The sequence below is a fragment of the Taurulus bubalis genome, assembly GCF_910589615.1.
Source record: "Taurulus bubalis genome assembly, chromosome: 1".
Taxonomy (NCBI): domain Eukaryota; kingdom Metazoa; phylum Chordata; class Actinopteri; order Perciformes; family Cottidae; genus Taurulus; species Taurulus bubalis.
The window spans coordinates 1,434,366-1,461,546 of NC_136589.1; the positions used below are offsets into that span (position 1 = coordinate 1,434,366).

The following is a 27,181-nucleotide window of genomic DNA, read 5'->3' on the forward strand; positions in this document are numbered from 1 at the left end:
ACAAAGAAGGACCTGGTGGTTTTGTCTCGTGAACATAAGCGTTTAGAATAAACCGGCCAATGGCTGCGAGGGGGCGGAGCTTCAAGGAGGAAATCTGGAATTATTTTGCATTTTTTCCCCAGGAAAGTGTATAAATATATAAATAAATAGGGCAGAACTTTCATTAGTGAGCCGTATTATTTATTAAAAGGAAAATCCTCGATTATACATCATTAAAACTACTAAAGACCAGATTTATTCATCAATAAAAGTATAATATCCTCATCATTTGTATTACTATACCAAAGTAAAAGTACAACATTTAGTATTTTTGATGGTTTATTGACTTCAGATCAGTTGAAATCATAAATATTCTGGATCCTTAGACCAAACAAAGGGGTCTGGATCTGCTGATATGGATCATCAATAATCAATAAAATGCTTTTATTTTACTAGTTTTTGAGCCGTTTCATGATCAGTTTTCATGTTGAATCTCTCGTCTCACGTTGGAGGAAAACAGCGAGCGGGACGCAGAGATGTGTTTGTGTGTTTATTGGTTCTCGTCCCCATCAGCGTCTCGGAGACATCAAACAAACCAACGTCCACATGGCGGCTTATTATTGTTTATGACCTCGTTAGCATGCTAAACTGTTCTGGCCCTCGCTGCGGGGCCTCTGGGGGAAGCTAACCGGGTTAGCGCGACGTCACCAGGAGCCGCGTCACATCCAGATGATGCTCCTCGGGGCCGGGGGTTCGATCCCCGGAGACGCCGAGCAGACAGAGAGGCGTCTGAACCGTCCTGACGGCCAACAGGATGTCACGTCCTGTCACTTCCTGTCTGTCGGCCCAGCAGGAGCTCCGTGACGCGGGCGATGACGTCCGGGTGCAGCAGGCAGTCCAGCAGGTCGTCGGTGGTGACGGGGGCGTGGCCGGGGGCGTGGCCAGTGGCATGGCCGGGCTCCTCAGGGGCGCCGGGAGCTCGATGTCGAGGTAAACCACCTTCTTCTTCTTCTTCCTCCTCCTCCTCCTCCTCCTCCTCCCCGGATCTCGGCGCCGCTTCCTCTCCGGGTGACTTGACCTCGGGGTCCGTTGCGGTTTCTGTCGAGGCCAGGCAGCGCACCGGGACCAGATGCGGTCCGAAGGGGACCCTGAAAGGCCCGGAGGCCCCGCCCCTTTCCTTGACCCGTCCCCCAGAGTCCCGCTTGGCGGGGCGGGCGCCCCCCGGGTGCCGGGGCGGGGCGGTGCGTCCCCGGGCGCAGGCCCTCAGGGCCAGGTTCACGCTGTGCATGTTGTCCTGGTGGGACGCCGCGCCGGCCTGCAGACACCACGCAGGGCAAAGAGACGCTTTGAATACAGCTTCACACAAAAACACATTTGAGAGAATTCCTTTATTCGTCAAATCTTAAAAACTATGTCTGACATCTCAGCATTATCAGAATAAACACGGGAGTAATGTTTGTACCTCGGTCGGGTTCAGCCAGGCGTCCGTGTCGGCGTCAGCTTTCAGGGCGCAGACGACGGCCCTGGTGACGGCCTCGCCCACTCGGGCCACGTCGTCCTCTTCCTGCACAGAAAGTACACGAGGAAACCTTTTCAATTTCCCATTAATGAAACGGGTACAAATGTTTTACCAGCATCATGTTTCATACTTATTTTTAAATATGACGATACATTTTCAAAGTTACGTTTTGGTATTTTACATTTTTTGTGTGGAACAGTTAAAAAATAAAAAGTTTTACTAGGATAATTTTTCAAAGTTACTTTTTTCATTATTTTTTTAGTGAAACTAAAAGTTTCAGGAGGATAATTCTTCAAAGTGTTTCTCCTCACCAGCTCGATCCAGGAGTTGACGCTGACCGTGATGGGATCCAGAGACTCCACGTAGTGCCACCAGTGTCGGGGGACGTAGAGCACCTGAGCAGAGACAAGGCGTCACGCTCAGACCCGCCACCAGATGGCAGCAGACACCTTCAGACTATCAGCGGCAGTGTGAGGTCATGTGATGAGGTCATGCTGCAGGTCATGTGATGAGGTCATGCAGCAGGTCATGTGATGAGGTCATGCAGCAGGTCATGTGATGAGGTCATGTGATGAGGTCATGCTGCAGGTCATGTGATGAGGTCATGTGATGAGGTCATGCTGCAGGTCATGTGATGAGGTCATGCAGCAGGTCATGTGATGAGGTCATGTGATGAGGTCATGCTGCAGGTCATGTGATGAGGTCATGTGATGAGGTCATGCAGCAGGTCATGTGATGAGGTCATGTGATGAGGTCATGCTGCAGGTCATGTGATGAGGTCATGTGATGAGGTCATGCTGCAGGTCATGTGATGAGGTCATGCAGCAGGTCATGTGATGAGCTCCTACCTGTCCGGGCTGCAGGGTGACGACGTGGGCTCTGGACCCGCGAAACGCCGGGAACCTCCTCAGGTCCGGGCGGACCACGTGGACCCGGCTGAAGACGCTGGACTCCTCGTAGGGGATCCTGGTCGGGTAGAGCTTCCCGGTGTCCTCCGGGGGGAAAAGGTGCCATCGCTTCCTGCCGGAGGAAACATCAACGTTAAAGAAACGCTGAGGAGATCAGTCAGCTGCACCTCACCTATAAGCCCTAAAGACTTCTATACCACCTCACCTATAAGCCCTAAAGACTTCTATACCACCTCACCTATAAGCCCTAAAGACTTCTATACCACCTCACCTATAAGCCCTAAAGACTTCTATACCACCTCACCTATAAGCCATAAAGACTTCTATACCACCTCACCTATAAGCCCTAAAGACTTCTATACCACCTCACCTATAAGCCCTAAAGACTTCTATACCACCTCACCTATAAGCCATAAAGACTTCTATACCACCTCACCTATACACCTCATAGACTAATGATCTGTTTCTTATCGACAGCCCTCCTCACCGTCCCTGCACCTGCAGCACCAGGTTGCAGCCGTAGGAGTCCAGGTGGCACGGCGTGTTGGCGCCGGCGCCGCCGACCCACAAGGTGCTCTCCCTCCCGCCGCGGCCCTCGAAGCCGAAGTCAGACCACTTTACATCCTGCAACCCGAACACAACCAAACACAGGGGTCACTCATTCTGATGGTCCAGGACTTCACACCAAATGTCATGACAGACATGTAGTGAAGTCTGGGTGTAAACAGTAAGAAGTGAGTAAATGTAGTATTTAAACTAACAATGAGAACACAAAGCATACAGTAAACCTTAAATGACTCAAATGAATGAGACAATAGTTTGATTAAAAGAATAAACATTTATATAGATGCCTGTATGTATGCTGCTTATATTCTGAGTCTTTCTTTTAAAAGCATATTAATTATTTCAAACTCAGCGTAAATGAACGTCATGAACACATGAATATAACACATTTACATGAACACATGAATATAACACATTTACATGAACACATGAATATAACACATTTACATGAACACATGAATACAACACATTTACATGAACACATGAATATAACACATTTACATGACTTTTACTAAACTTTGGGGATTTTATATTTTTCAAGGACTTTTCCAGGCCTGGAAATAACCATTTTAACTCCATGACTGTTCCAGGTTTTCCATGAGCGTAACAACCCTGATAATAATAGAAGAAAAGCTGAATTATCATGGACACGTTCTCTTTGCGTCCCCATCAGCTGCTCTGCTCCCCTTCAGCCCAGTGCACAGAGAGCCTCTCTCAGCCGTCACTCACAGGTGCAGCGACCGGGACGCGTCCTGAGTAACGAGGCCGTTAGAAGCTGTAAAAGACCGACGGGTCAATCCCGTTTCATTCACCCCGAACAATAAATAAAGAAGGAGAAGGACCTCGTGTCAGAGCCGTGAAAGTCAGCTGCTCATAATTGCAGGAGGACGGCCAATAAAAATTTATGGACGAGATAAAATAAATTGGTGGCGGCGGTTTGAGAAAAGACGACACTTTAATGTCTTCAGCCGCCGGAGAGGAAGTCCTTCATCTTTTAATTCAAAATGTCAAAACAAGGAAAAGAACAATGAAACAATTTAGATGAGACAATAAAAATGAGTTTTTTGGCTCTTTGCATTTTTTTCCTTTAATGTTTAATTTGTTTGCTAACAGATCAGAAGCTAGTAGCACCAGAACCCCATTATGTTTATGATCATGACACACATTCTCCTCCATTGGGGAAGCTGAAGTGATCTAATTTCATTTAATGAATGTATCTTGATCACAATACGGAGAACGTTACTCGACGTGAAGACAAAAGCTCCACGACACACGACTGACCTCTGACCTCCTGAAAGGAAGTACAACTCTGCTTTTAAATCCACAAAGTTATTTTATTATTATGATGATGTTACCTCGAACATGGACGGCTGGTCCTGGAACAGCAGGGCGATGTACTTGTAGTCGGCGTAGGCCCAGTACTGGGAGCTGGGGAACTCGCAGAAGGGCCCCACCTGAGGGCCGGTCCGGCCCCGGGTCCAGCTGAGGAAGTGCTGCAGCCGGGCCTCCACATAGGAGCACTGGGTCTCGAACAGAGGCGCTGCAGAGGAGAACCGTGAGGTGAGGCTGCTTCTGGAGAACAATATGACAAAAACCCAAAGTCCGCTTCATGGAGCAGAACGAGCAGGAAATCTGACTTCAGACCAGCTGCTTGCTTAGAAACAAATGTCTGCGGCTGATTGATGGATATATATATATATATATATATATATATATATATATACATTGATATATCCATCTGTTCTTACCGTCTGTCTGCTCCCTCCTCCCCAGCCTGAAGCGGACCAGTCTGTCCCCCAGACAGTGAGACAGGTGCTGGGCGGTCCAGAGGAGAGCCGGCCAGCCGGCGGCCATGTTGGTGAAGACGGCCGGCGCCTGCAGGTGATGGAGGACGCGCCGGGCCTCCTGGGGGCTGAAGGCGCTCATGAGGCTGTGGAGGGTCATCAATGTGAGCAAATACTTATGAGCCAAATCAAATATTTAAAACATTTAATACTGGACTTCTTTCTCTACAGGGTTTGTTTTAATAAGAGTTAAATATATATAACAAAAATATGATTACTAGCTGAAGTGTTGTATCAGATGTTAACCCTCAGGTATTTTTACACTTTAGTATGTAAGTGTGTAATATGAGCCACTAAGTACAGTAACCTACAATATAATATACATTATAATGAATAATGATCTTCCTTCTGATCCAACTGGTTCCTCTTTAATGTCATCATAAAGATAGTACATAACTAACTGTATACGTGGATAGTTTTAGATAAATATACTTTATTCATCCCGGAAGGGGACGTTTTCCCGCTCCAGCAGCATTTATACAGACAGGTGAAGCATTACAATACACAAACACAACACATAGAGTAGAGTAATAAGAAACACGCGCAATATACACAACACATAGAGTAGAGTAATAAGAAACACACACAATATACACAACAAGCAGTAGAATAATAAGAAACGCGTAATCTGAGTGAATCGTAGTTAGAACGTCACGTTCTGAACCACGTGACCCGGTTATATGACGTTAGAGGTCTCTTTTCTACACACAACTCACCTTTCACTCCACGTGCAGCCGAGCGGCGGGCGGAAGTAAACAAACGTCACGTGACACGGCCCGCTGTTCCGTTCGCGCATGCGCAGAACGAGCCGCTGAGCCACGGCCCTCTGTTCCGTTCGGGCATGCGCAGAACGAGCCGCTGAACCGCCACAACAGTAGCTTCTGTTGTGGCGGCTCAGCGGCTCAGCGGCTCGTTCTGCTCATGCCCGAAGAGAACGGAAGTAAACAAACGTCACGTGACACGACCCTCTGTTCCGTCCGGGCATGCGCAGAACGAACTTCCGAGCCACCGCCACAACAACAGAAGCTACTCTGTATCCGCGCGGCAGCACGCGCGCACCTGACCCCCTCGGACCTTTACCTGACGGACACGGCTCCTATGGGCGCCGCGGGCTCGAGCTCCGAGGCCGCCGAGCGCGAGCCGCTGCTCGTTCCGTCGCACGCGGCGGCGGATAGCGACGCGCCGCCGCCGGTGCGCAGCCGCGTGTACGGCCGCCGCTGGCTCGTGCTCGGCCTGTTCTCGCTGCTGGGCTTCATGCAGGGCGCCGTGTGGAACTTCTGGGGGCCCATCCAGGGGTCCGCCGCGCGCGCGTTCGGCTTCCGTAGCTCGGACATCGCGCTGCTGGTGCTGTGGGGCCCCGTGGGCTTCCTGCCCTGGATCCTGTTCATGTGGCTCATGGACAAGAGAGGTCAGCGTTGTTGTTGTTGTTGTTGTTGTTGTTGTTGTTGTCTGCAGCTGCTTCGGTTGTTGTTGTTGTCTGCAGCTGCTTCGGTTGTTGTCACCGTCTGGTACACGGTGTCCTCACAGAGCCGCACGGTGTGGTGTCACAACTATAACATCAAGTTATATAATATCGTGATATGTGATATTAATAACAACAATAAGATAAGATAATGTCATATAATATAGTAATATGTGATATAAACAACAACAATAAGGAATGTCAACACTGTCAACATGGTGGTGTCTCAGGCTCCCACCAACTACAAGATAAAGTCATATGTGATATTAATAACAACAATAACGAATGTCATATAATATAGTAATATGTGATATACATAATAACAACAATAAGATAAAGTAATATAATATAGTAATATGTGATATACATAATAACAATATACAGTTATATAAAGTATACTATAGGATATCAACAATAAGATAAAGTAATATAATATAGTAATGTGTGATATACATAATAACAACAATAAGATAAAGTAATATAATAATGTGTGATATACATAATAACAACAATAAGATAAAGTAATATAATATAGTAATATGTGATATACATAATAACAACAATAAGATAAAGTAATATAATAATGTGATATACATAGTAACAACAATAAGATAAAGTAATATAATAATGTGATATACATAGTCAATAAGGAACGTCAGCACTACCAGCCTCCAGTAAAATCACTCAACAGTATGATTGTTCTTATCTTTTCATGTTTAACTCTTAACGCTGTGGGTGTAAAAGTCACAAAGTTCAAACAGTCAACATGTTTTATATTTAACTGAAGTGTGTGTGTGTGTGTGTGTGTGTGTGTGTGTGTGTGTGTGTGTGTGTGTGTGTGTGTGTGTGTGTTTTAAGATGTTTGAACCTCTGAAATCTTTCCAGCTGATTTAGTGTAAAGAAATGCAAGCTATTATTTTAATTGTAGATTTATCTGTTGTCACATTTTATTTAGTCTTTAAACAATAACAACAAATGACCAAAACCAAAGATATTGAGTTCTAAAAGTATGAAACAGAGAGAAGATGTTTGGTAACTCCAGAACGTCTCCAGAGGTTCCTCTGTCTCCTGCCCCATGTGACGTTCTGCTGACTCAGGATCAGTGGAACCCTCAGCGTCTCCGTCACCTGACCAGAGGAGAGGTCAGGGGACGACAGCAGCACAACACACACACACACACACACACACACACACACACACACACACACACACACACACACACTCAGCAGCAGCTCGTCAGCAGCAGATGACGCCCTGAAACCCTCGAGCTGAAACCAAGACATTGCACAACTGGTCTTGTGAGTTCAGCCGGTCGAGGGAGTCACCTGATGCTGCTAATGCTGCTAATGCTAATGCTGCTAATGCTAATGCTGCTAATGCTAATGCTGCAGCTCACCCTCTGACCCACAACACACCCGGGGGAAGCTTTTAGTTTTTCTTTACAGGATTAGAAAAGAAGCTGTAAAAACAAACGTTATGGTCCAATTCTCAACTTTCCGACACACAGCGTGCGCGACGAACGCTTCACAAGCAGCCAACATATATTTATTCTAAATGTGTCATTTAAAAGTTTGACCCAAAAATAAACCCTTTGTTTCAAAAAAATATATTAAAAACATTAAACTCTGAGCTCCTGAGAGAAACTATGACATCATCATTGACTCCTGAGACCCACAGTCATGTGACCACAGTCATGTGACCACAGTCATGTGACCACAGGACGTGAACACACAGGAGGAGAGAGGAGGCTGGAAACATGGAAATATTTCAGTACATAAAAATATGTATTTATAAAATTGTTAACACTGATGAACTGTAGGGAAAAAAGGTGTTTATAGTTTTCATTATTTTCTCTTTTTGTAAAATAGATAATCAATGATATTCAACTATTTTTACAATATTTTGTTCTTCTGCACTAAAGACGTGTTCTAGTTCTACCTGGTTCTGTTACAGGAGCAGGACTTTTATTTTGAAGGGACAGAACTGGTCCAGAGCGTCAGGTGACTCCTCACCTGTAAAGTAAACGCTCTGTGAGGCAGTTAAAGAGTGTGTGCTTGTTTAGAATAAAGCCTATGACACAGACACACACACACACACACACACACACACACACGCCGTATGTGTCAGACCGCTGGCGTGCACATTACACATTATTATGACACAATAGAAACAAAGTCTGCTCCTTAAATGTGAATATTATTCATTATTATTTGGATTCTTTCCTCTGAGAGATTAAAGTGAATATATTTGATGACGTCATCTTCAAAAAAAGTGATCAACATTTTATAAACCGAACAAATAATCGATTTATGATCATTAGGATTAAGAGCGTTGGTTTGCTGCTGCGGATTGATCAGGTCAAAGCTCCAGGAGGAAGAGAGGAAACAGGAAGTGGAGAGAGGTGAAACAGGAAGTGGAGAGAGTTTCTCTCAACGGGCGTCAGGAGGTGAAACCGAGAACAGAGACCGCTGTGACACAGACCGTGTTAAATATATATATTTATATAAGTTTCCAGAGTGTTAGCTACAGCTAGCTGAAGCTATGCTCATTGTTTTTGTTTTGCTGTTGAACTGTATTGGTTTATATTGACGGGCGTATCCATTTTTTAAATCAACGAGGGTTCAAAGACCTGAGCACAAGCTGCTTCCTCTGAGCGCCACGCTGCTGAAGAGACTCTTTACCAGTTTAATAACTCGACATCATAACCTTCAGGATCCAGGTGAAGCCCGTTTGTGACACGACAAACAGAAACAGTCAAAGGATGTTCCTGGAGAGATGATTTAATTTGCACCATCATGAATATACATTTATTTATTATTTAATATAGACACCAGCAACAGAAACAATTCTCTGTTCAGATGAAATGGCCGACATTAAAACATTAAAAACATTAAAACATTAAACACACTGCATGACCTCTGACTGTGTTGATGGTTACGAGGTTATTTATTATCAATAAACAACCGGCTTGCACAACGACATGCAGATTACGGCGCGCTACAAAAACAACAACAACAACAACAAAATCACAAGCAGAGGACAAATTATCTGTCTGTCATGTGACTCCTCCCCTCATCTGTCTGTCCTGTGACTCCTCACCTGTCTGTCCTGTGACTCCTCCCCTCACTTGTCTGTCCTGTGACTCCTCCTCTCACCTGTCTGTCCTGTGACTCCTCACCTGTCTGTCCTGTGACTCCTCCCCTTACCTGTCTGTCCTGTGACTCCTCCTCTCACCTGTCTGTCCTGTGACTCCTCACTTGTCTGTCCTGTGACTCCTCCTCTCACCTGTCTGTCCTGTGACTCCTCACTTGTCTGTCCTGTGACTCCTCCTCTCACCTGTCTGTCCTGTGACTCCTCACTTGTCTGTCCTGTGACTCCTCCTCTCACCTGTCTGTCCTGTGACTCCTCACCTGTCTGTCCTGTGACTCCTCCCCTCACCTGTCTGTCCTGTGACTCCTCCCCTCACCTGTCTGTCCTGTGACTCCTCCCCTCACCTGTCTGTCCTGTGACTCTTCCTCTCACCTGTCTGTCCTGTGACTCCTCCCCTCACCTGTCTGTCCTGTGACTCCTCACCTGTCTGTCCTGTGACCCCTCACCTGTCTGTCCTGTGACCCCTCACCTGTCTGTCCTGTGACTCCTCCTCTCACCTGTCTGTCCTGTGACTCCTCCCCTCACCTGTCTGTCCTGTGACCCCTCACCTGTCTGTCCTGTGACTCCTCCTCTCACCTGTCTGTCCTGTGACCCCTCACCTGTCTGTCCTGTGACTCCTCCCCCAGGTCTGCAGGCGGCCCTCCTCCTCTCACCTGTCTGTCCTGTGACTCCTCCCCTCACCTGTCTGTCCTGTGACTCCTCCCCTCACCTGTCTGTCCTGTGACTCCTCCCCTCACCTGTCTGTCCTGTGACTCCTCCCCTCACCTGTCTGTCCTGTGACTCCTCCCCTCACCTGTCTGTCCTGTGACTCCTCCCCCAGGTCTGCGGGCGGCCCTCCTCCTCTCGGCGTTCTTCATGCTGCTGGGCTCGGCTCTGAGGAGCGTCCCTCTGGCGGAGCAGCCGCTCAGGAGATGGTGAGACTTCTTTATGTCAAGACCTTTGTTCTCATGATGCGTTCAGGCTCCGCTCAGTAAAAATGAATACTGGCTGAAGGTAAATGATAATGTTCTCATGATGCGTTCAGGCTCTGCTCAGTAAAAATGAATACTGGCTCAAGGTAAATGATAACGTTCTCATGATGCGTTCAGGCTCTGCTCAGTAAAAATGAATACTGGCTCAAGGTAAATGATAACGTTCTCATGATGCGTTCGGGTGTAATCTAGTCAAATGTAGTGTTGGTGATGAACTAGAATAAATCGTGTTTTCACATATCAAAGCGATATTAGAGATGAACTATGAAGTTTAACTTCCTAAAGATCTTTGTTTCACTTCATCAACACCAAGAACAACTATAATATAATATCTGTAATTTACTTATCATTTAAATTGTGTGTTTTCATGAAGAATTACACGATAAATGAGTGTTTCTGTCTCTGGGAAACATGAATAAAGAATAAATCATAATTGTCAGCTTGATCAGAAGTGAACAAAAGGCCTCAAACATGAGATGATCTGTCTCATGAGATAAATATATATATATATATATATATATATATATATATATTAAAGCGCTTACAACCTTTCGCGACCTTCAGCTCCTCAACGAGCCGCGGCGACACGAATCACACGGTTATGTGTGACGCTAAGAGGTCACCGCTCTCGTTCTGCACTCGTGAACGGAACACGCGCACACACACACGCGCACACGCACACACACACGCACACACACACACGCACGCACACACACACACACGCAACGCACACACACACACACGCAACGCCCGGCACTGCCAGCAGATGTCGCTCTCCGCTTTACTTTGTGAGTGTGTGTGTGTGTGTGTGTGTGTGTGTGTGTGTGTGTGTGTGTGTGTGTGTGTGTGTGTGTGTTCTGCTCAGATGAAGACGTTAACTTCTCTTTTCTCCTCGTGATCTTTTAGTTTTGAGTTTCTAGGATTCTTTGTAGCAAATCAAAGGAGCTCCTGGAGGTCAGACGCCGTCGTCTGACCTCCCTCTCTTCCTCCTCCTCTCTTCCTCTTCTCTTCCTCCTCCTCTCTTCCTCTTCTCTTCCTCCTCCTCATCTCCTCTTTTCTTCCTCCTCTCCTCTTCCTCCTCTCCTCTTCCTCCTCCCCCCTTCTCCTCTTCTCTTCCTCCTCTCCTCTTCCTCCTCTCCTCTTCCTCCTCTCCTCCTCCTCTTCTCTTCCTCCTCCTCCCTTCCTCCTCCTCCTCCTCCTTTCCTCTTCCTCCTCTCCTCTTCCTCCTCCCCCCTTCTCCTCTTCTCTTCCTCCTCTCCTCTTCCTCCTCTCCTCTTCCTCCTCTCCTCCTCCTCCTCTTCTCTTCCTCCTCCTCCCTTCCTCCTCCTCCTCCTCCCTTCCTCCTCTCCTCCTCCTCCTCCTCCTCCCTTCCTCCTCCTCCTCCTCTTCTCTTCCTCCTCCTCCCTTCCTCCTCCTCCTCCTCTTCTCTTCCTCCTCCTCCCTTCCTCCTCCTCCTCCTCCTCCCTTCCTCCTCCTCCTCCTCTCCTCCTCCTCCTCCTCCTCTCCTCCTCCTCCTCCAGGCTGATCCACGGCGGTCACTTCCTGAACGGGCTGGCGGGCCCTACCATCATGAGCGCCGGCCCCTTCCTGTCCACCACTTGGTTCGCCCCGGACCAGCGAGCCACCGCCACGGCCGTGGCGTCGCTCTTCTCCTACCTGGGCAGCGCCGCCTCCTTCGTGGTCGGGCCCCTGGCGGTGCCGGCCCCCAACCGCACCTGGGCGGCGACCGGCGCGCCGGTTACCGACGACTCCATCCGAGACCGGATCCAGCTGGTCATGTATGCAGGTACGCAGGGGCCGGGGGGTCGGGGGCTCGATGCCGCAGCATCCTGCATCGCGTCAGGAGAAACAACTATTATGATGTTCATCACCGCCTCATTGCAAAACATTAAAGTAACCGTTCACTAAACCCTTGATAAGTACAACCCTGACGACGCGGGGTTCCACTAGCAGACACACCCCTAACCCCACGGGCTTCTGGGAGTCGAACAAATCTCCTATTAGTACCTGTTTTTTTTTTCTTCTTTCTTTTTCCCGGCGCACGTTTCTGAGTCCTGAGGCCTTCTTGGTCCGCTCAACTTTCTATAACCGTCATACAGCACATGCAGAAGCTGATGAACATTTTAATACCCAGCATGCCCCATTCAGACAATGTTTTGCCATAAAATAAGTGCTTTTTCCATTGTTCAACCGAACGACACAGTTTTTTGACTGAAACTCCTTCCTAACAGGCCAAGGCTTTGTTGGATTGTGATTTAGGTCCTAATCTTTCCAAAAAGGTGTCTTCTTAGAATGTGGGCTGTTGTTAAGGTCCTGAACCAGACACTTTGTAAAACTCAGGGACGCTCCAGGAGACATTTTTGGGGAATCTTGCTCATATCATGCTGGATGTTCATAGTTATGATCAAAATATGTTATAAAAGTGTTTTTTAAAACAAGACCAGTATTAGATCTCATGTGGGGTTCATACGACTACTGGGACACAAGGTACAGGAGGCGGTTAGACCCTTTTGGGGCTCTGAAAATGAAAAGCAACCGAGAAGAGAAACGAGCCGTCATGGACTTGCAGTGTTTGTTTAACCGGCGCTTCTGTCGTTATTAATGTTATTGAAGTTATTAAAGTTCGAGGACACCTTCAGCGTCCTGGAGGTCATGAAGAGAAGTCCAGAGGCCGGGTGGATGAGGCGGCACAGGAAGCTGCTGCTGACCCATAGAAGCAGCTGCAGGGGAATGATGGCCGCTCCTCCACGACTGGATTGTCCTCATGATTTGTTTTTCATTTCTCAGATTAATTTACCACAAAATAAACATCAAAAACTTGTCAGATTAATATTTCAATATTGTATTTAATCGTCTTCTCTTGGAAACAAACACAAGTAACGAGATGTCACACGTGTGGAGCGTTTAGGAGATTTATTAGCACATAATATAATATTCATACCTTTTCTTTCATTTCTCATCACCTGAAGCTTTTTAACAAAAATACTGACGAGGAAGATGATAATATAATAATGTTGATAATAATGAGACTCTCTGTCTCTCTGTCTCTTTGTCTCTTTGTCTCTCTGTCTCTCTGTCTCTTTGTCTCTTTGTCTCTCTGTCTCTTTGTCTCTTTGTCTCTCTGTCTCTCTGTCTCTTTGTCTCTTTGTCTCTCTGTCTCTTTGTCTCTCTGTCTCTCTGTCTCTTTGTCTCTCTGTCTCTCTGTCTCTCTGTCTCTTTGTCTCTTTGTCTCTCTGTCTCTTTGTCTCTTTGTCTCTCTGTCTCTCTGTCTCTTTGTCTCTTTGTCTCTCTGTCTCTCTGTCTCTCTGTCTCTTTGTCTCTTTGTCTCTCTGTCTCTTTGTCTCTCTGTCTCTTTGTCTCTTTGTCTCTTTGTCTCTTTGTCTCTCTGTCTCTCTGTCTCTTTGTCTCTTTGTCTCTCTGTCTCTTTGTCTCTCTGTCTCTCTGTCTCTTTGTCTCTTTGTCTCTCTGTCTCTTTGTCTCTCTGTCTCTCTGTCTCTCTGTCTCTTTGTCTCTTTGTCTCTCTGTCTCTTTGTCTCTTTGTCTCTCTGTCTCTTTGTCTCTCTGTCTCTTTGTCTCTCTGTCTCTTTGTCTCTCTGTCTCTTTGTCTCTCTGTCTCTTTGTCTCTCTGTCTCTTTGTCTCTCTGTCTCTCTGTCTCTTTGTCTCTCTGTCTCTTTGTCTCTCTGTATCTTTGTCTCTTTGTCTCTCCGTCTCTCACAGAGTTGTCTGTGATCGCCGTTCTCTTCGCGGCGGTGCTGCTCTATTTCCCGTCTCGTCCGCCGATGCCTCCCAGTGTGGCTGCTGCCAGCCAGCGCCTCAGTTACAGGAGCAGCATCTGCAGACTGCTCAGGTGAGACCACACACTCACACACACACACACACACACACACACACACACACACACACACACACACACACACACACACACACACACACACACACACTTGTCAGTGTGTTGGAGATGACTGTCTGTAATTCTTGTTTTAGTTCCTGCTGCAGTTCTTGCTGTAGTTCTCTCTGTAGTTATTGTAGTTATTGTAGTTCTTGCTGTAGTTCTCTCTGTGGTTATTGTAGTTCTTGCTGTAGTTCTCTCTGTAGTTATTGTAGTTCTTGCTGTAGTTCTCTCTGTAGTTATTGTAGTTCTTGCTGTAGTTCTCTCTATAGTTATTGTAGTTCTTGCTGTAGTTCTCTCTGTGGTTATTGTAGTTCTTGCTGTAGTTCTCTCTGTAGTTATTGTAGTTGTTGCTGTAGTTCTCTCTATAGTTATTGTAGTTCTTGCTGTAGTTGTTGTAGTTATTATTGTAGTTGTAGTTCTTGTTGTAGTTCTAGTTGTTGCTCTTGTTGTAGTTCTTTCTGTAGTTGTTGTAGTTCTTGCTGTAGTTCTTGTTATAGTAGTTCTTTCTGTAGATCTTGTTGTAGTTCTTTCCGTAGGTCTTATTGTAGTTCTTGTTGTAGTTATTTCTGTCGTTCTTGCTGTAGTTCTTATTGTAGTTCTTGTTGTAGTTCTTGCTGTAGATCTTGTTGTAGTTCTTGCTGTAGTTCTTGCTGTAGGTCTTATTGTAGTTCTTGTTGTAGTTCTTATTGTAGATCTTGTTGTAGTTCTTGCTGTAGTTCTTGTTGTAGTTCTTGCTGTAGTTCTTGTTATAGTAGTTCTTTCTGTAGATCTTGTTGTAGTTCTTATTGTAGTTCTTGTTGTAGTTCTTGCTGTAGATCTTGTTGTAGTTCTTGCTGTAGTTCTTGTTGTAGTTCTTGCTGTAGGTCTTATTGTAGTTCTTGTTATAGTTCTTGCTGTAGGTCTTATTGTAATTCTTGTTGTAGTTCTTGTTATAGTTGTTGTTGTAGTTCTTGTTGTAGTTCTAGTTGTAGTTCTTGCTGTAGCTCTAGTTGTAGTTCTAGCTGTAGTTCTTGTTGTAGTTCTTGTTGTAGTTCTTATTGTAGTTATTGTTGTAGGTCTTGCTGTAGTTCTAGTTCTAGTTCTTGCTGTAGTTCTTGCTGTAGTTCTTGTTGTAGTTCTTGTTGTAGTTCTTGAGTGTTTCCTTCACCAGTGCAGGACTCGGTTCTCCTACTTGTTGATGCATAACGCGCTTCTCGTCTGGGAAAGTTAAATTTAAAGTGACAGTGACGTGGCGCCGCAGAATGATGTGGAATCTCAATGAAGGGGTTCTGCCACTCACCATCTGCTGTGGTTTGTTATCAAAGAGGCTCCCTGCAGATTAATTACCCGGCTGTGATGTTCTGCTGCGCGTGAACCCGCCGGGTCAGACGGCAGCCCGTCCTCCAGAAGAACTTTGGATTTAAATAATTTTCATGCTCATCATTATCTCTTCTGGATCTTCCTCATTGTCACTGTTTTGGTTCCATTTTGTTAAAAAGATAAAGTTTAATGAAATCTTAGAGGAACAATGTGTCAGATTTAGGTGGATTTATTGCTAGAAATCTAATAAATCATTCATATCAATGTTGTCATTAGTGTATAACAATCTGAAACTAAGAACCGGAGTTCTATACATATATTTCAAAGCAATGATTTTGTCGTGAAGAAGTGTTGATATTGATCAGAGCAGCTCCTCGTTGGAATAACATAAAAGTGTGTTAAAAAGCTGGAGAAGAAGAAAAAGAAACAGATTGAATGTCACTGCAGCATCGCTCCACTCCGCCTGAGCAGAGAGTCCTCTGGCCGGCTGGTGGAGGAATGAAGCCCATGGCCAGGGAATAAAGGAGGGGGGGGGGTCTGGCCTCGCTCTGCTGGCTGTGTGTGTGTGTGTGTGTGTGTGTGTGTGTGTGTGTGTGTGTGTGTGTGTGTGTGTGTGTGTGTGTGGGTCTGGCCTCGCTCTGCTGGCTGCACTCCGCCCCCTGCAGGAGGAAATATCTTCACTGCAGCGCCGTGCGGCCCTCAGGCCTCCGACCAGCACAGAGGGGCTTAACGGCCGTTAGGAGCTGGACACACACACACACACACACACACACACACACACACACACACACACACACACGACCAGCTGAACTAGGTCATCCAGCTCTTGTGATAGGCGGCCTTACAGAGGCCTGTTTGGGCGCCGTGCGGCGTCTCGGTCCGGCAGCGGCGAGCTGAACAATCCTCTCCCTATATATATTTATATATAGTACAATCCTCCCACTTTATATATTTATATATAGTACAATCCTCCCACTGGTGGACGAGATGCGTCCTCAAACAGGAAGGAGACGAGTTGAGGATCTGCAGGACACACACATCATGATGTGTGTATGTGTATATATATATATATATATATATATATATATATATATATATATATATATATATATATATATATACATACATATACACACATCATCCATTCACTAGAAGAACTACAGATACAATATCATGTTCACATGTATGAGAACGTCTCTACATCGCTGAACCTGATTGGTCGATACCTGCTCTGCTCGTAAAGGTGATGCCGGTGGATTGGACCTGATGGACCTGATCAGATCCTGATGGACCTGATCAGATCCTGATGGACCTGGTCAGACCCTGATAGTCCTGGTCAGACCCTGATAGTCCTGGTCAGACCCTGATAGTCCTGGTCAGACCCTGATAGTCCTGGTCAGACCCTGATCTGGTCTGATTGTCGGTTATCGATCTTCAGCCTCCAGCTGTTCACATCTGGCTCCACAGCGTCCGTGTCGTGAGGACCCTGGATGTGAGCACGAGGCAAAAAGTCCTCCCTGTGTTCGGCTCTAAGGGGACCGCTAAGCCCCGCCCCCTCCACTAGTCACGCTCCCTTTAGCTCCAGCGCCGTCATCCTGATGCATCGATCTCCAGCCGGGTCTGCCAAGGACGAATGGCACTTAGCTGATGACACCGCCAGCTTTGAGACTTCTTGGGAAGCATTTCATCACCAGCAGGATGAAATGAAGAAGGAGAGGTCTTCCTCGATGGGAGCGTCTCCGCTCACAGCCGGTCGTCTAAAGAAGGAGAGGGAGCATGAATATGGATTTGCTCCAGTTATGGCAAGGTTAATGAACAGGGAGCAGAGAGGCTGCTCCATCAGCGCCTTATGTCCCTATGCAGCCAGAGACGCTCCAGACTGTGTGTGTGCGTGTGTGTGTGTGTGTGTGTGCGTGTGCGTGCGTGCGTGCGTGCGTGCGCTGAACTCTCACTAGTTTCACAGAATAATCTGAAATGGTACTAAAGACTATTTAATAGGGATGAAGTAAGCAGGTTAGCATGTTAGCACTAGTATGGTAGTCATCAATGCTAAGCTAAGCCAACTAATTAATTAATTGATGTTTCCGTCGCAGAAAGCTGCAACACTGACATCCTCTGATCAGTGGTACATCCAACTGCTGTGACCGATCCCACGTTCATAACCGTTAATGCAGAGGAACACACATCCACGTCAGCGCCGGCACTTCCTGTGATTAATGCGTCAAAAGCTTTTAAAGCTCTGGTGCACTTTGTCCCTTCATTAAGTCATTAAAAGAGTGTGACAGCAATAAACCCTTAATCACGAGTCATAACTCAGGACATGCGCTCGATTTGCAGTCTAATAATGCTGATAATCTGTTTATTCTCTGTCAGCTGCGTGACACCAAAACACCATAAATCCATTCGTTGGAGGTATTAAAGAGCTGCAGGAGCTCCTGGTGCTCCTTTAGCTCCTGCAGCTGCAGGATGACGGACACAGAGAGCGTCCAATCAACGGGCTTCCTGAGTGTTTCACTTCCTGCTCGCTCCTCTGGTTTGTTGGTGAAACCAGAAGTAAACACCTCGGCTCAGAGCAACACAGCTTTAGGGGAGAAGTATCGGGTACTGTACTATACTGTACTATACTGTACTATAATGTGCTGTACAGTACTATACTGTACTATAATGTACTGTACTATAATGTACTGTGCTATACTGTGCTATACTGTACTATAATGTACTATACTGTACTATAATGTACTGTACTGTACTATACTGTACTATAATGTACTGTATTGTACTATACTGTACTATAATGTACTGTATTGTACTATAATGTACTGTACTATAATTTACTATACTGTACTTTAATGTAATGTACTATCATGTACTATAATGTACTGTACTGTACTATACTGTACTTTAATGTACTGTACTATACTGTACTATAATGTACTGTACTGTACTATAAAGTACTGTACTGTACTATACTGTAATATACTGTACTTTAATGCACTATACTGTATTATACTGTACTTTAATGCACTATGCTGTATTATACTGTACTGTACTATAATGTACTATACTGTACTTTAATTTAAGGTACTGTAATGTACTACACTGTACTATAATGTACTGTACTATAATGTACTGTACTATAATGTACTATGCTGTACTATACTGTACTTTAATGTACTGTACTGTACTACATTATACAGTACTATATACTATGTACTGTACTGAGTTCCAGAGAGACTTGACCTCCTGCTGAGCGTTGAGCTGCAGGTTAAATGAGTGACGACTGATGATTGTTGTGTTGGATCTGTTTTCAGGAACATGAATAAATAAATGAAGTAAATAAACGTCCCACTTCTCTGTCTCCGTAGCAACTTGCGCTTCCTGATGCTGGCGCTGGCCTATGCCGTCCCGTCTGGAGTCATCGCCGGCTGGGCGGGCGTCCTGGACCTGGTGCTCACTCCAGCTAAAGTCAGCCAGGTGGGACACACACACACACACACACACACAGGAGTGTGTTCTAGCCCGTTTATTAAACCGCTCTCGTGAAATCACTCCAGAATCTCCTCCTCTGTTTTCCACTCGTTGAACTCTCTCAGATCCTCGTGAGGCTCCAATCAGCTGCTGGCCACCATCTGCTTTCCTGCTCTCTGTCTGCAGTCCACCTCTCTCTCCATCTCTCCATCTCCCTCTCCACCTCTCTCTCCATCTCGTGAAGAGCTGCTTCTCAGCATTTCTTCTGACTGCTTTTGTTTCTCTCTTCTTTTATCCGTGAGTGAAGGAGTGACCTGCGTTACAGGAGATCCCCATGTGCAAAAGCTAGTGCTTGAAATAAATAAATAAATAAACACTGCAGGAGAACCAGCTTGTCTGTTCTTCAAGTGGAGCCCAACAGAGGACGAGTGAATGCATCTGCAAGTTCCTGCTGCGCTGTGAGCTCTGTGGCTTCAGTCGGATCCACCAACACATCGCTGCACACGAGAAGTCTAAATATACACATGAAGGTTGTCGCTCCGGTTCTAAACCCCTCGAACAACCAATGCTGCTCTCCTTTCAATCTCAACGGAAGAAGTCCCAGTCCGTCATGCGTCAGTCCTCACTGACGCATGTTCACCGTACTGCTCCATTGTTCTGCTGGTATGAAGTCTACCTGCAGCTCTCTGCGCAGACCAGACCCGGCTCCGAGCGCTACACCTCATCTGATGTGATGAGGTGCCGCCCAGCTTCCTGCCAGCTTCCTGCCAGCTTCCTGCCAGCTTCCTGCCGGCCTCCTGCCAGCTTCCTGCCAGCCTCCTGCCAGCCTCCTGCCAGCTTCCTGCCGGCCTCCTGCCAGCTTCCTGCCGGCCTCCTGCCGGCCTCCTGCCAGCCTCCTGCCAGCTTCCTGCTAGCTTCCTGCCAGCTTCCTGCCGTTCTCCTGCCAGCTTCCAACCGGATTCCTGCCCTCTTCCTACCAGCTTCCTGCCCTCTTCCTACCAGTTTCCTGCCAGCTTCCAGCCGGCTTCCTGCCCTCTTCCTACTAGCTTCCTGCCAGCTTCCTGCCCTCTTCCTACCTTTCCTGGGCAGTTTACTTTACTTCTTGTTTACTTGTTGCGCCCCTGAGTTTAGTTCAGCACAGCCAGGAACGTCCTCTCCGGTAGCCATATGGCGGCGGAATGAGTCGTAGTATTTCACTTCTGTCTTCCTGCAGAGCGACGTCACAGCATCCGGCTGGAAGGTCAAACTGAAGGTGAAGAGCAGCAGTCAAACTCCTGTGAGGCTGGAAATCATCATCATCATCGTCATCATCGCAGTGTACATGCTTTGGTCGCTTGGTAGCACAACCTCCAAACATCTGAGATCAAAAGATGGAACAAGACACACAGAAGAAGAACTCTGTTCCAGCTGTCAGGGTTTTATCTCAAGACTTTTAAATATGCACCTGATTGGTTGTTTACAAAGTCACACGATCAGGGACCAGAGAAACATCCAAGATGTCATGATCACATGATCTACTGGATACCGGAGGATAAACTTTATTTACTCTGTGATGATTGACGTTAGACTGAGAGTTTGCAGAACTGATCAGGGATCAATAACGACCCGTTACACCTCTAATGTCAACATTCTCTTCCTCCCTCTCACCATCACCTGCTCTTCTTTAACTTGCAGGTGGACGCCGGTTGGATCGGTTTCTGGTCGACTGTTGGTGGATGTGTGTTTGGCGTGGCGATGGCCAGGTAAGCTCCGTACACCTGGATGTGTCTGCCGTGTCACGGAATCAAAGCTCTGCTGCAGTCATCGTGATTAACACATAAAGGTCAGCTACCATCCAACAGCAGGTCCAGAATACGCCTCGAACTTCATCTAAAGTGCAGAAAGCTACTTGTGTTTCTGTTGGTTCTCTGTTAGCGGTGCTGCTAACGTCACTAGCTCTCCTCCTGTTGGTTCTCCGTTAGCGGTGCTGCTAACGTTACTAGCTCTCCTCCTGTTGGTTCTCCGTTAGCGGTGCTGCTAACGTTACTAGCTCTCCTCCTGTTGGTTCTCCGTTAGCGGTGCTGCTAACGTCACTAGCTCTCCTCCTGTTGGTTCTCCGTTAGCGGTGCTGCTAACGTCACTAGCTCTCCTCCTGTTGGTTCTCTGTTAGCGGTGCTGCTAACGTTACTAGCTCTCCTCCTGTTGGTTCTCCGTTAGCGGTGCTGCTAACGTTACTAGCTCTCCTCCTGTTGGTTCTCCGTTAGCGGTGCTGCTATTGTCACTAGCTCTCCTCCTGTTGGTTCTCTGTTAGCGGTGCTGCTAACGTCACTAGCTCTCCTCCTGTTAGTTCTCTGTTAGCGGTGCTGCTAGCGTCACTAGCTCTCCTCCTGTTGGTTCTCTGTTAGCGGTGCTGCTAACGTCACTAGCTCTCCTCCTGTTGGTTCTCTGTTAGCGGTGCTGCTAACGTCACTAGCTCTCCTCCTGTTGGTTCTCTGTTAGCGGTGCTGCTAACGTCACTAGCTCTCCTCCTGTTGGTTCTCTGTTAGCGGTGCTGCTAACGTCACTAGCTCTCCTCCTGTTGGTTCTCTGTTAGCGGTGCTGCTAACGTCACTAGCTCTCCTCCTGTTGGTTCTCTGTTAGCGGTGCTGCTAACGTCACTAGCTCTCCTCCTGTTGGTTCTCCGTTAGTTGTTAGTTGCTAGTTAGCTGTTGTGACTCTTTATCGCCACTCAGGTTACAAGTTGTACTACAGGGCGGGGCTAGCTGGTTAGCATGCTAACTTTAGTAGACACTTTATAAAGGAGATAAAATAGAGAGCAATTTAAATCACAGAAACAGATAAATAAACAAGTATACAGAAGTTTGTGGTTTTTGTGAAGGTTGAGAGGGAATGTTGAGTTCCTGATGGATCAACACTGGAACCTCTTCACAGTCTGGTGGTGAGCTTCATTCATAACAGTTTGAGACACATATTTGCACCTTTTGAATAGAGTTTGCATAGTTAAAGAAGGAGGACGGTCTTTTTTTACTTTCATACTAACAGTTGGCAGGTTGTCAGAAAGCTGCTGCAGAACAATGTACCTCTGCAGCAGCGTGACACACAGACAGCTGAGAACAAAGTGCACTTTAATGTTTAAGAGCATGGCAATAATCAATCTGTGTTGTTGTGCTCGCTCACAAACAAGATTAGAATCTAGAGGTTTCCTCACTGGAACCTCCAGTCTGCACAACCCTGAACTCTGTACCTTAGCTTCATATGATTAATAACTGAGAGAGAGAGAGAGGGAGAGAGAGATGTAGAGAGAGAGGGGGAGAGAGATGTAGAGAGAGAGGGAGAGAGAGGGGGAGAGGGCGCCTTTGAAGGTTGAGGGGAGGAGTGCCTCTCTCTACCTCTCTCTCTCTCTCTACCTACCTGTCTCTCTCTACCTCTCCCTCTCTCTCTCTCTCTCTCTCTACCTCTCTCTCTCCCTCTCTCTCTCTGTCTCTCTCTCTGTCTCTCTCTCAATAATTCCCGCTCTTTTACTAAACAACCTATGCCTCCATGCTGGATATATATATATATATATATATATATATATATATATATATATATATATATATATATATATATATATATATATACAGGACTGTCTCAGAAAATTAGAATATTGTGATAAAGTTCTTTATTTTCTGTAATGCAATTACAATCAACTGAAATATTGCAAGGCTTTTATTGTTTTAATATTGCTGATTATGGCTTACATCTTAAGAAAACTCAAAAATCCTATCTCAAAAAATTAGAATATCATGAAAAAGTATACTAGCAGGGTATTCAACTAATCACTTGAATCGTCTAATTATTCTAATTTTTTGAGATAGGATTTTTGAGTTTTCTTAAGATGTAAGCCATAATCAGCAATATTAAAACAATAAAAGGCTTGCAATATTTCAGTTGATTTGTAATGAATCCAGAATGCATGACATTTTTGTTTTTTTAATTGCATTACAGAAAATAAAGAACTTTATCACAATATTCTAATTTTCTGAGACAGTCCTGTATATATACATATATATTTAATCTAACGCAGTGGATGCTAATGCAGAGGTTGCTAATGCAGAGGATGCTAATGCAGAGGTTGCTAATGCAGCGGATGCTAATGCAGAGGATGCTAATGCAGAGGATGCTAATGCAGCGGATGCTAATGCAGAGGATGCTAATGCAGAGGATGCTAATGCAGCGGATGCTAATGCAGAGGATGCTAATGCAGAGGATGCTAATGCAGCGGATGCTAATGCAGAGGATGCTAATGCAGCGGATGCTAATGCAGAGGATGCTAATGCAGAGGATGCTAATGCAGCGGATGCTAATGCAGAGGATGCTAATGCAGAGGATGCTAATGCACTTCTCCTCCCCTAATGGATCGAGAGCCACAAAGATGCGGGTCGCAGGTCGAGACCCAATCAGCACTTTCAGGCGAGCCGCCATTTTCTTTAAAAGCTGCAATCAGGGAATTGATCCCATAACTCGCCGGCTAATCAATGAGCCGTTAGCGGCAGGAGAGGAAGGCGTCTGTAAACAGAGCCGCTGAGTCACAGTCCATCACGAGGAGGATCCTCTCTCTGGAGCAACAGTTGGGACTGCAACTTGTTAGTTTAATTTCCGGTTTATCACTGCCAGAAAATGAGCATTTTAATAATGACATTGTTCTTCTTAAGGGGCCAAAACGATGTCAAATATAAATATAAGTCTAATTTATACTGCATAATAAGTGTAAAGTAATCATAGAGGGAAACAGTCGCTCTACAACATTATAGCTAATTTTGGTCTTTATTGACAACATGAGGAGCTTAAATACATTCTGAACCGTACAGGCGGCCAGTGGAGAGGCCAGGGTCACAGGGTCACATGGTCACAGGGTCACATGGTCACATGGTCACAAGGTCACATGGTCACAAGGTCACATGGTCACAAGGTCACATGGTCACAAGGTCACATGGTCACATGGTCCCTCTGCCAGGTGCATGACAGGAGTCTGGTTCTGGAGTTCTGAACCAGTTGCATGCTCCCTCCTCCTGCACCCATCAGACCCATGAAGAAGACATCTGGATCCCTCTACGGCGATGGGTTCTGACTGAACCACACACGGATCCGCAGGCCGAGCCGCTCTGTTGGCAGGATCTTTCAGGCCGAGCCACATGTTGAGTCCTCAGGCTGCCTGCAGTGTCTGGGATGTTGACGTCGGGATGTGACTCATGATGAGCCGTGAGCCTCCCGGCCAACAGAGCCTCGGGCCGAAGCTCTCTGTGCCGCAGGTGCTGCTGCTCCACATCTTTATGGCCGACACGCCGCAAAGGTGCTTTTCTCTGGGGAGTCGTACTTGCCCTTTGCAGCAACAACAAAAATGAGAAGAAGAAAAACAATCAGTGGCTCCAAACAGGGGAGTCGAACCCGTGATGCTCTCGTCCGTCTGCAGAAAATTACTGGTGTGGATCAGACTGAAGCTGAGTGGACCGTTGTTGTTTTTCTCCACTGATGGAGGAGGAGCGGCCATCGTTATCTTCTATTACAACCAGGAGGAGGAGGAGGGAGGAGGAGAGGAGGAAGAAGAGGAAGACGGGGCAGCACACTCAGGTCCATCCTCCAGCCTCTGAGGGCTTGGAGCAGACATCCTGTGTTGGGCTCAAACAGAGCGCTCTGTTGTTATTCCCTCTCCGTCTCTCCGGTTATTTACTGCCAGTTCCTCTCAGGAGACGCAGACTAATTTATGACATCGTACTGAAGAGCATATTTCATAACTCCCCGCGGCTCGAGGCAGAGCGGAACATTTAATCTGATCCTACACGACTTAAACGCTCCGTCTTTATGGCCCATAAATCCTGCTGGAGATGGACTCTAATTCTGCAGTTACCTCCGAGATGACACGACCCTCTTTACTCACAGGCCTCGTCTTATGAGTACCTTTATTATTCTGCACAGGCCTCGTCTTATGAGTACCTTTATTATTCTGGACTCTTTTTCTACTGCGGATGTAAAGATGTGAAGGAATCTGTGACATGCAGTTGTTTCTGAAGGCAGATCACTGAGGTCTCAGGCTGTTTAGAGTAAACTGAAGTGTTTATGGTTATCGTTTAAGAGGAGGAGGAGGAGGATGAAGAGAAGGAGGAGGAGGATGAAGAAGTGGAGGAGGAGGATGAAGAAGAAGAGGTGGAGGAGGATGAAGAAGTGGAGGAGGAGGATGAAGAAGAGAAGGAGGAGGAGGATGAAGAAGTGGAGGAGGAGGATGAAGAAGAAGAGGTGGAGGAGGATGAAGAAGTGGAGGAGGAGGAGGATGAAGAAGAAGAAGAAGAGGAGGATGAGGAAGAGGAGGAGGAGGAGGAAGAAGAGGAGGTGCAAAATGGTCCAAAGTTTCTGTAATAATGAATAAATAATGAAGCGTTTCCTCACCTCGTGTGATATGATTATAGAAAGTTATGTTTAGGAAATGATCCACTGTGACGAGGAGGGATTATAATAATAAACTCATATCTCATGTCCATGAACTACTTTACTACCTTTAAACAAACCCTGTAGACAAGTCAAGTATTACACGTGTTATGAAGAAACTACATTTTAATATCCTGTAACATTTGATTTGGCTTCTGAATATTGACTGAATGGAGATGTGTAGCACTTCCTGTTTCTAAAGCGGCTTTTAAAATCCTCAGAACTGTAAATATTGTTTTTATCTCCAACAGTGAGAGCGTTGACCTGAAGAAGGAAATGTATCTCAGGTTTAGTGTAACACATCTCAGAGTTATGATATCAATATTAATCACAGGACTTATCTCTTCAATCACAGACAGAGCTCTTAATCAAGTAACTCAGGGACGATGGATGAGCTACTTATGGAGGGAGGGAGGGGGAGAGAGAGAGGGAGAGGGAGCCAGAGAGGGAGAGAGGGAGAGAGAGAGAGAGAGAGAGGTGATCCTCTCGTCTGTGGGGAAGCTGAGGATTCATCCTTTCTGGCACCAGAAGAGGAGTGTTGAGTCTCTGGCAGATGGACGATGCAGATAGAGGGGAAGAGAAACTGAGAGCTGACAAGGCTTCATGTTAAAGCTGCATTCTCTCTCCTGACCACCAGGGGGCGACTCCTCTGGTTGTATAGAAGTCTATGCTTCATGTTAAAGCTGCATTCTCTCTCCTGACCACCAGGGGGCGACTCCTCTGGTTGTATAGAAGTCTATGCTTCATGTGTTAAAGCTGCATTCTCTCTCCTGACCACCAGGGGGCGACTCCTCTGGTTGTATAGAAGTCTATGCTTCATGTGTTACAGTTGCATTCTCTCTCCTGACCACCAGGGGGCGACTCCTCTGGTTGTATAGAAGTCTATGCTTCATGTGTTAAAGCTGCATTCTCTCTCCTGACCACCAGGGGGCGACTCCTCTGGTTGTATAGAAGTCTATGCTTCATGTGTTCAAGCTGCATTCTCTCTCCTGACCACCAGGGGGCGACTCCTCTGGTTGTATAGAAGTCTATGCTTCATGTGTTCAAGCTGCATTCTCTCTCCTGACCACCAGGGGCGACTCCTCTGGTTGTATAGAAGTATATGCTTCATGTGTTAAAGCTGCATTCTCTCTCCTGACCACAAGGGGGCGACTCCTCTGGTTGTAAAGAAGTCTATGCTTCATGTGTTAAAGCTGCATTCTCTCTCCTGACCACCAGGGGGCGACTCCTCTGGTTGTATAGAAGTTTATGCTTCATGTGTTAAAGCTGCATTCTCTCTCCTGACCACCAGGGGGCGACTCCTCTGGTTGTATAGAAGTATATGCTTCCTGTGTTAAAGCTGCATTATCTCTCCTGACCACCAGGGGGCGACTCCTCTGGTTGTATAGAAGTCTATGCTTCATGTGTTACAGTTGCATTCTCTCTCCTGACCACCAGGGGGCGACTCCTCTAGTTGTATAGATTCCTGCTTCATGTGTTAAAGCTGCATTCTCTCTCCTGACCACCAGGGGGCGACTCCTCTGGTTGTATAGAAGTCTATGCTTCATGTGTTCAAGCTGCATTCTCTCTCCTGACCACCAGGGGCGACTCCTCTGGTTGTATAGAAGTATATGCTTCATGTGTTAAAGCTGCATTCTCTCTCCTGACCACAAGGGGGCGACTCCTCTGGTTGTAAAGAAGTCT

At 46.3% G+C, this 27,181-nt stretch overlaps 2 protein-coding genes across 2 annotated transcripts in view; one reads left to right on the forward strand and one right to left on the reverse strand.

The window, feature by feature from the left end:
* Window positions 1-179: 179 nt before the first annotated feature.
* Window positions 180-5,610, reverse strand: hspbap1 (hspb associated protein 1; the record flags this gene model as incomplete). The annotated part of the gene is made up of 8 exons (XM_079225321.1): window positions 180-1,294; window positions 1,442-1,543; window positions 1,810-1,893; window positions 2,347-2,518; window positions 2,894-3,030; window positions 4,326-4,510; window positions 4,719-4,900; window positions 5,531-5,610. The coding sequence occupies 8 exons, from the start codon at window positions 5,608-5,610 to the stop codon at window positions 797-799; spliced, it is 1,440 nt and encodes a 479-aa protein (XP_079081447.1). The 3' UTR covers window positions 180-796.
* Window positions 5,611-5,912: 302 nt separating this feature from the next.
* slc49a4 (solute carrier family 49 member 4) overlaps window positions 5,913-27,181 on the forward strand; it is a gene marked incomplete at its 5' end in the record, with an annotated part of 30,810 nt that continues 9,541 nt past the window's right edge. Inside the window, 6 exons of the mRNA XM_079220525.1 lie at window positions 5,913-6,222; window positions 10,247-10,340; window positions 11,918-12,183; window positions 14,116-14,245; window positions 18,955-19,063; window positions 20,732-20,799. Coding sequence (XP_079076651.1) covers window positions 5,913-6,222; window positions 10,247-10,340; window positions 11,918-12,183; window positions 14,116-14,245; window positions 18,955-19,063; window positions 20,732-20,799 — 977 coding nt within the window. The remainder of the gene's footprint in view (window positions 6,223-10,246; window positions 10,341-11,917; window positions 12,184-14,115; window positions 14,246-18,954; window positions 19,064-20,731; window positions 20,800-27,181) is intronic.